Consider the following 10101-nt stretch of genomic DNA (forward strand, 5'->3'; position numbering starts at 1 on the left):
TGCACACATTTCAGGCCATCCTAATATAGGCCTCACTCAAACTTAAACTGACTCCAAAACAATAAAAACTATAAACAGAAATATAGTGCAACTTTTCCACTTAACTTAAAATGGACTACCCTCATTTAAATAGAGATCGCTTCCAATTAAGAAACAACTACGAAATCGAGCTCAGCTTAAGATTTGAATACCCTCATTTAAGTAGAAGAATGGCTCTAATCAAAAACCACTTTCCTCACAATTTTCCACACTGTCACAAATTAGCTCGTTGCTTCTGCATAGCCCACATACCCTTTAGTTCACCTCATTTATGATCGGCTCTTAGGCTTTCGTAGTTTTCCGCTGTCCCTAAAAAGTCGTGCACATTTTTACGCCGACTCATTCATTTGGTAATCACAATTAACAGAGAAATAAAATTAGAAGTGATTTAACAGTTTAAAAAGAAATAGCAGTAATATGAAAATGCATATACCCTACCTTACTTTATAGTGAATATTTAAAATTGAGATATGCCGTTACATATTGAAATGATTTTTTTAAAAGTTCTTAAAGTAACATCAGTGCAAGTTTATATTCTGTTCACTTTTATACAAACCCCAGTTCGTATTGCATTTTCCTTTGTGTCTCATCCTTAAACATTTCACACGCTCTCCTTGGCAATCTTTTGTCATATCTTTGTATAGCTGTAAACTGTGTTTACTCCCTTCTTGAAAAGCCTTTCTTTTTTTTTTTTTTTTGGTTGCTTGGTGCCTCATCCCCAACCGGAATACCCGTGACATCGCCTGCTGAAAGGGTATTCAACTGTCTCAAAAGATCGCACAGAGACACCTCTGTAAATCTCAGTAAGAGAACCCATCAATTTATTCATGTATTCATGCAAAGTTGAGGAAAATTTGTTTTCAAATTTGATAAAACTGTTAACCACGCTATGTTAATTTCATTAGCGTGTCTCTCAGCGTTTCTTGTTTTAGTGACCGGCTTTTATATTTAACATATTAATTGCGCTAATTAGCTGTCCACTTAGCGTATATTTATCGGATTTCCAGACTCGATTTGGATATGGCTTGGACTTGAGCTTGGGCCTGGGATTGTCTGACAGACAGACAGCAAGACAAACAAACAGATCCCATGAGCTGACGTCATGCGCCTTTGATCAGCGATGTCGCCACATTAATAAATCAATTTTAATTAAGTTAGGCGACAGTTTTTTACCTTTTTCATTTTTAATTTTTGCTAAAATTTTAGTCGATGATGCATTTTGTTTTTATTTACCTGGCAAACTACAAATATTAGTCGTCTGATTGAATTTTTGAATGCTCTTTGAGAGATTTCTCACCAGTGCACTCCAAGGGGGAAATCTTAGAAGAGAGACTCTTCCCTAAATAATTTCCCATACACAAAGTCTGGTTCGATTTGACTTTTACATTTACCGTTTCAATTGAAACGGCCTTAGATCATTTACATATACACTTGGTTATATATTTCCTAAGTTAAATCTACAAGTCGCATACGTCTCAAAATATATATTAAATGGATCCATTTTATAACTTACAACTTGTGTAATTTAGCTAAAAATTTCGCCAACTCAGTTGCTCAAATTATTTTATTTTTATTTATGTATTAAATTTCATTTCTAGAGGAAATATGTAATAATAATCTGCAAGAATTTTAATTTAATATATAATAAAAGTATAAAGATGAAAATTATTAAAAATATGATTATTCTTATATTATCTAGGTCACTAATTTTCCAGTCATATATAAATATATATAGATATGTCATTTTTGTTGTAGGTATAACTTAAATAGAAAAAATGTTATTGATATAAATATATAATTTGTTTAATTAATTAATAATTAATATATAATTTGTTTAATTTGAAATCAGTCAAATATTTACTACATAAATTTATCAACTATATAACAAAGCCCTTATAAATTTGCCATACTCATAGTCAGATACAAAAAACCACCCTTAAAGCAGAGATTTCTATATCATTCTCGTTAATATACAAATACAAATCAGACATACACATGCATATAATATATGTATATAATATGCATACAAAAATAAATAAATAAAGTAGTAGTCGGTGAAGGTAAATCAATTAGTAATGCTAATTTAGTTAACTAAATTATATAGATGCGGATTAGTACATTTGATATTATTGCCAAGATAGCGCCTCAACAGCTCATTTCGCTCTTGCAGCAGGGTGTTCCGTTGTCGCTGTATTTCATTTGCCTCCTCCAAGGTGACTCTTATGGCGCGCAGCTCCTCCACACGCTCAGCCTCCAGAGCTTGCAGTAATCTCCTACTCTCCATATCGATATCTGGCTGCTCCTCTTTGATGCGGCTAGAGACCAACTCCTCAAAGTTAGGCTCATCCAGTAGTATCTCAGATGAGCTGACATCAGGCTCCTCTGTTTTGATCTCAAAGAGCTGCTGGCTCTCCTCCTCCTCGGGCGGCTCTTCGTATGTAATCGTTATGTTACGCGGTTCGGGCAACGTACCTGAATAGATCTCGTCCATGGCGCTAAAGTACTCCCAGTTCGGATCATCGTCTTTCTTCTGACGCTTGATGTTGAAGTAGGTGCGGCTCATGTTGCGAAACTTGCGATCCAGCATTATGTAGTTGGCCTTAAAGCCATGCTGTTCAAACTCTCTCACAACATGTTGCCAGATCTCTGCTCGCTTCTTGTGACGTTCTCGGAAGTCTCGCTTGTACTTCAGGTAGAGGCGCAGCAACAGCTTCGTCTCCTTGTTTGACCATTTGCCTGCCGAGAGCAAGAGGGAGTGAAATAGGATGAGCGCACGATACAAAATTGTATATATTTATGCACATTTCTTTTTTAAACTCACGCGTCATATTAATGCAGTCAAAATCAAATTGAAGACAACAAGAAAAATCAACTCCAAGCGAAAAGTTGATCAAGCAACAGCTGACATCTGGCGTTCGAATGAATGATAAATATCGATGCAAAACTGAGAGCGAAGAAATATATATCGATACCCGCTATACCGATAGTCGCAAATTAGGGTTGATTTCTGCACAGTGACTCACAGCTAATTTCAAGCAACCCCAAACTAAAAGAAATTACCAAGCTTAAATGCAATGTTGCAGTCTAACCTCCTAACATATAAGTATGTATTTATTTACATATTTTATAAAAACCTTAAATTAACACGAATTCAAAGAAAAATGAGCTAAAAGCTGATTTTTAATAATAAAAAAAATTGCTCTAATAATGTAATTGTAAATGGTTGCAAAAGCTGTAACATTTTATTTTATTTGTTGTATGTTAGTTTTTATTTATTATTCATTAGTAATTATTTATTATTTATTATTTATTATTTATTATTTATTATTTATTATTTATTATTTATTATTTATTATGTATTATTTATTATTTATTATATATTATATATTATATATTATTTATTATTTATTATTTATTATTTATTATTTATTATTTATTATTTATTATTTATTATTTATTTTTATTATTATTATTAATTATTTATTATTTATTATTTTATTTATTATTAATTATTAATTATTTATTATTTATTGTTTATTATTTTTTATTTATTATTTATTATTTATTATTCATTAGTTATTATTTATTATTTATTAATTAATAATTATTATTTATTATTTATTATTTATCATTTATTGTCTATTATTTATTTATTATATAATATTTATTATTTTTTTATATTTTTATTTATTTAATATTTAATCACATTTACATTTTGGTTTTACCTGATGATTGAAATAGGTTGTGAGCCACTGTGAAATGCATCAGCATTGCCTTTTTTATTTGCGATGTGATTTTGAGATATGTATGTATGTAAGCATGTATGTATGTTGTGTAGCACTCACACAAATAAACACTAATTGATGATGTGTATACACTGTAATACTGTCATACTGTTCTACTGTTATAATTTTGCAACGTTCATTGCTATGCCTCGCTCTCCGTGTGACATTGTTGGTGTAGTTAATACAGTTTGCTTGGCTGCTATTTATAAATATTTTTGTATGGCACGCACACAGATACATGTGTATGTATTTATATATATGTGTATGTTGAGCTGCACACACACACAGGAGTCGAAACTGTTAATTTTTTGTTTTTTGTTGGCTATCTTCTTTTGCTCATTCAATCTTTGCAGTGTATTTTACGAATCCCTTTTGCCCTGCATTTCTCTTGCAAACTCTGGCCACGTTTGCGGTTTCCTTCTGCGGAGTGCTTCATCGCCTTCTGGCGGCAGCTCGTACTGCTCGTTCTCGAACTGCGCGAGCTTCTGCAGCCGCCAGCTCATGCGCTCCTCCAGCTCCTCGTGGCTCAGCGTTGTGCTGCGACTCGTCGAGGGCCTTGCATAGCACTCAGACATGTCTGGAGCGGATTCAATCGACAGATCCTCGCTTGGTCGTGGACTACTGATCGATGGATGATGGCCGTCGGATATGCTTGCAGGATGCACCTCGTCGCTCAACTGACTGGGCTCCTCAGGCAAATGCTCCTCTGTATCCTCTATCGACTGTCGATGGCTTTGCTCGCTGTCAGATATGTTTGCAGGATATCCAAGATGCACATCGTCGCTCGACTGTGGAGTATTGAGCAGTAAGTCGTCTGCGGACTTGTATTGATAGAGTTTCGCAGACAAATGCTCCTCAGATTCCTCCCTCGACTGTAGATCATTTTGCCCAGCATCGCCTGCATCCGTTTGTCGAAAGAACTCTTCAAAGAAATCTTCGCCTGGCTGCTGCTCCATCGTAGCATCGCCTCCGCCCATCTCTTGCTTGCTCTGCCCTGGCGAATCCTCGCTTGGCTGCTCTTTAGCCAATCCATCGCCGTCACCCAACTCCCGCTCGTGTGGCTTAGACTGCTGCTCCATCTGCAGATCCTCTCCGCCGGCTATAGCGCCAGCCGTCCTCAACAGGGAGTTGACCACATCCTGCTCCACCATCTTCGACACGATATTTATCTTCATCTGCTCCCTCTCCTTCTGTTTCAGCATGTTGACCACGTGCGACGCCGTCTTGCACTGAATCAGACTAGAAATGCGATCTACCATTTTGTTGATGAACTCAATATCTAGCATATTTCTATAAATTTCTAGAAATATAATAAATGTTCTCTATATGCTTGTGCCTGTGCTTATTTCGTTTGTTTAATGCCAATAAATATGCTTTCGTTGCGCCTCCTGCTCAGTTCTCTAAGGCTACTATGTTTCCCTATAAAATTCCATTAACTTCTCGAGCTCTCTGCTCTCCACATCATAAAAGTATATCTCAATCTAATAGATAATCTAATCTATTATAAATTCAATTCCAAGTATCTGCCACTCGTCAGCTAACGGCTTGATATATTTTCTAATTGCAAGCCAAATTAACTAAATTACTCAATAAGCAGTTCATCGGCTTGCGCATTGGAGTCTGTGTTAGAGCCAACGGCTTCAGCTGCTCCACCTGCTTCAACAGCTCTCGAAATGCCAAGGTTCGTTTTTCCATTTTTTCTTCTTTTTGTCGTATTGGCCAACCGTGAGCAATTTACAGTTAAAGCTAACTAACTGAAAAATATCAAAAGTTAAGCAAACAAACTTTGTCTGGACTTGGAGTCGCTGTTGCAGATGGAGCTGCAGTTGCTGCTCGGAGCTGCTGGTCCAAGGGGTGCGGGGAGGTGTTTGGCACCTGGTTAATGCTTTGCTAGCTGTTTGTTTGCTTTTTGGCTTTTTGGGCTCGTTTCTGTCGCATAGACAGGCCTCTCTCTCTCTCTCTGTGTCTCTGTCTCCCTCTGTCGCTTGCTGTGTCTTGGTTTTAGTTGGGCAATGGGCAACACACCTAGATTTCGTAGAAGACAAAATATATATGTATATATATATAAATTTGGGTGCGTTAGTCAAACACTGATAAAATCATAAGCCAAAGATGAGAGACAGCACACACCAAGGCACACACACTCACATATATTCGGCTCGTACGTGTCTCTTTTGGGCCAGACATTAGGACAAAGCCGTCTCAACTATATTAGGCCAATTATGTTGCACAAAGACAACAAGTGAGAACAGTGCAAACGGGTGTGATTGACTGTCTAATACTCGCATTCAATATAGAAAATAATGAAATCAATTAAATATGGATCAAACTTTATACACTATATCTGTAGAGGAAATTAATAATGTATTACTTGAAGCTACATAGCTGTACCAGAAAGAAGAGTATGTATAGTTTTCAGTGAGATATAGAAATGATCCGATCTCTGATTATTATGATCCATATATAATATTGTATATCATATATTTATTCATTATATTTTATTATATCTTAGACATATAGAGAATATAAATCAGATTTTATAAACTTGAAGTTATTATTAAGAGTTTTTATTGAGATATATTGATAATCAATCAAATCTTGAAGTCGTAACTTTTAGTAAGATTAATAGACTGGAAAATATAGATTTTGCATCTTTTTCTAAATTTCCCAATCTGATATAAGAAAAGTGCATGTATTTCTTATGCGGAATCTAAGCATCAAATGCCTCTCAAAAAACTCTAAAATGGAGTACTCTAACCCCTACCCACATGCACTCAACAAATCTTCCACTCAATCAAATCAAGGAAAGACGGTTGAGAGTACGCTCTAGACACTACACTAAAACCAATATACCTTTTTTACCTGCGCGTTGCGTAGTATACGGAAAACACATTTACATGTACTGTCAGCTGCCACGCCCACCAGCCCCTGCCATCGCCGTGGCCCTCGCCCATAGACCATATCGCGATGCATGGCCCCGTTGAAACGTGCAACCGCATAAACGTGAACGCATTCAACCCGACAAGAGCTGAGCCCAGTTTCCTAGGGTGTTGCTGCCTCTGCTTCACCTTAGTTTTCCCTTACCTTGCGCTCTTTGTCATTATTATCGCACACTTTTCTATGCGTATCTACCTTCGTGTATTATCTATTCTCTAACATCGTATTTTGCTTCTTTCCTTTGAGTTTAGTTTTCTTTACAATTTTCTGTCGTCTCGACGTAATTAATTTCGAGCATTTGAATTCGAGATATTTGGCGATAGCAACGTCTATAATGAATTTTCCGTATCCCTTGACACGTACAGCACACCTGTCAATGGGTCCTCAGACGAGAGGATCTAGATGCCGTTGTCTTCTTTTATGGGTCAATGAGCTCGACTTGTTGATAATTAGGCTTAGCATATGGACAGGTAACACGGCCCAACTAATCCCTCAGGTGCTTGCATATAATCAGATATTCATATCGGAATACCTTAAGAATAGTTTGAAAATATTTACACGATGCGTGTGTTTGTGCGTTGAGTGATTGAGCAATTGAGTGAGAGATGATTGATGGCACAGTTCAAAGTGTGAAGCAAGAGATAATTGAGACTCTGCAGTAGCTCTTTTCTATAGAGCCGAGGCAAGTCTGATAAATATTCAATCTTACAATCAGGAATGAATAATGAAGTGAGACTTAATAATATAAAAAATAAAATAATAATAATATAATTTAAATATGGAAACCTTATATTCCAAGTGCTTTAAATTCACATTTTATTCGCATTGAATGAACCTTATTTAATAGACCTATTTAATCAATATTTTTCTAGAATTCCGCATTTATTCAGCTTAGCATTTGGTAATTTCAATTTTTTTCTCAGCTTTCTACCCTGTTCTATAGAATTGATAAATGCGTGCTATAAACCGGGCTGAAATGCTTGAAATTTATCAAGACTTGAGGTGGAGGAGGCTAGCGCAGGGACTGGGAAGCATCATTTGCAGTGTGGAGTGGAAATAGAAAATGACTTTCGACACGGTTATCAATAACCGGCTATCGATATTTTATGAAAATTGATACGGCACACACACAGACTCGATGCCAGTCAGCCCAAATAAATAAATATATAAATAATAATGGGTATTATTATTACAGTTTACATTCAGGCCAAATAGTTTTTTTCTCTCCCTGTTTCTCGGCTTGTCCTGTGCGCAGTCCTTTGGCAATGCCACTCATAAGCGCACTAATCCGTCAAAATTTATTGCCGAACAAAGAGGGAGCGAGAAAGAGAGAGCGATAGAGAGAGATACAGAGAGAAGAAGATGAGCAGCAGCAGCAGCAGTATGGGGCGTGTGTGGGCGTGGCAGGCGCCTTCGTCCTGGCAATTGATAACGTGCGTGTGAAATTTATCAAATAAATTGAGGCCATAAATGTCAAAGCTGCGCATGATTCATAGACCCAGTTGTGGCTCACGCTCAACCGAAAACGAATGTGAGCGATGCTGCTTATTAGACAGCTTCCGTTTGCCAATCAAGTGGGCCACCCACAGATCTGTCCACCCTCGCGCTAACTCCCCTCACACCCTTTGCCCACCTCCTGCCTCGGGCCATAAGTCAATTTCGCCTGTCCTGACAAATTTCTCGGTCAAATTTCGCGAGTGTTTGCAATTTATTAAAAAGCCATCAGAAATTAAGCTTCAACATTTCACATGTCTGTGCTGCTTCCTAAATGAGATGAGCTGACGATACCCTGTAGATAGAAATTGCCTAGGGGTTTTTACCTATCTTTGTGGCATTTATGCAAACTCTTCCCCAATCGATTATGTGAGGGAAATAGGGGGAGTAGACTTGAGTGTAAGTCTGAGGTATGTACAATTGGGTTCAATGCCCACTTAGATACCCTGTAATCAGAATTTATGGGTACTTAATTTTAAAACTGCCACATTTCACATCTTTGTGCAGAATTTTGAATGAGTTGTGCTTGCGGTAGCCTGTAGACATAAGAGGTATGCTTATTGGTTAACAATTAGTATACCCTATACAAATTAAATTTACATATACATATATACAAATGTACACTGCAAAATTAAAACTTATCTATGAACAATATGAGAAGAGAGTGTTAAAGAAAGGAAGGGAGAAGATAGAACTTCATTTGTCTTCAATTTGAAATTCGAATTAGACTATATATACCAAATGAATGAAATGTTAATATAAATTAACCCTGTACTAATATATTTAAATAAAATTATTAAAGAGAGTTTAAAGATCAATATAATTACTGATATTACGAAAGATGCGAGCTACTCACACGGTGAGCTTAAGATAGCTAGAGCTAAAGAACGAGAGAGCTAAATGGTATCAAATACATATCTATCATAAATGTTTATAAAGAGAAAGAGAGAGAGCAGAATAGAAACTCAAAACGATGCACTTTTACATATTTTATATTGTTGTCATCTACACTCAAGAATACCCATAGTTATCTAATAAATACTCAATAGAACGAAAGACTCTATACTCTCAGAATCTAGAGTATCCCTGCGTCGAGCACTCTTAGCTCAGTGTCAAAATACCACAATATTTGATCTTTACTGCATACAGTCAGAAAGCGTGTCGAAAAGGTATAGGCTACCTCTGTACGAACCTCCAATCTGAATTTCCATTTCAGGCTCTGGGTTGGGGCGGGGGCTCGCGAGGCGCAGTACAGCGTGTCTATCATTATTTTCTGAATTCTGATTCGTTTGTTATTTTTTTTTTTTTTTTTTTTTTGCACTTCCCGATTGCATAAAAACGAGCAGAACGTATTTTAACGCTATTATTAAATTTGGCTTTCTGTTTATTTATTTATTTTCTTTTTTTGTATTTATTTATTTTTTGTTTTGATGCGGGTGGAACGTGGATAATGACAATGCATTGTGCTCCGTGCTCTGTGTCCCGCAATACAAAAGAAACCGTTTTTATGAACACACAAGAGTACAAATGCACGCTCACAATTGCATTTATTTCGAGTGCACTGAGCGAAAAGGCCAGTCACATTGTCACTAAGCTAATGTTGAAATGGTTGCTTTTTCATATCTTTGATACATTTTCCATATAAATAAATTTAGAAAAAAAAGAGATGAATTTGTAAGAATCAATAATTTGATTATTATTATTAAAAGATTTTATTGCATTAATATTTAAATAGTTATACAAATGGATGCTTATATTTATTATTTTATATATTTACTATGCACACATGAATTTCTATATTTATAAAATATATATTTAGAAAATACAAAAAACTGTTTTGTACAAA

At 36.0% G+C, this 10101-nt stretch overlaps 2 protein-coding genes across 2 annotated transcripts; both read right to left on the reverse strand.

Annotated features, from left to right (window-relative positions):
- Nucleotides 1-1585: 1585 nt before the first annotated feature.
- On the reverse strand, nt 1586-3293 carry LOC108612696 (uncharacterized). Its single transcript, XM_018005656.2, has 2 exons — nt 2861-3293; nt 1586-2775 (listed from the first exon to the last, which is right to left on the reverse strand). The coding sequence occupies exons 1-2, from the start codon at nt 2865-2867 to the stop codon at nt 2123-2125; spliced, it is 660 nt and encodes a 219-aa protein (XP_017861145.1). The 5' UTR covers nt 2868-3293; the 3' UTR covers nt 1586-2122.
- A 484-nt stretch (nt 3294-3777) lies between these two features.
- LOC149269390 (uncharacterized) lies at nt 3778-9748 on the reverse strand. The gene is made up of 2 exons (XM_089466882.1): nt 9448-9748; nt 3778-5849 (listed from the first exon to the last, which is right to left on the reverse strand). The coding sequence occupies exon 2, from the start codon at nt 5108-5110 to the stop codon at nt 4184-4186; it is 927 nt and encodes a 308-aa protein (XP_089323008.1). The 5' UTR covers nt 5111-5849; nt 9448-9748; the 3' UTR covers nt 3778-4183.
- Nucleotides 9749-10101: the final 353 nt, after the last annotated feature.

This window comes from Drosophila arizonae, chromosome 4 (assembly GCF_054131065.1).
Source record: "Drosophila arizonae isolate 15081-1271.41 chromosome 4, UAZ_ARI_1.0, whole genome shotgun sequence".
NCBI lineage: Eukaryota > Metazoa > Arthropoda > Insecta > Diptera > Drosophilidae > Drosophila > Drosophila arizonae.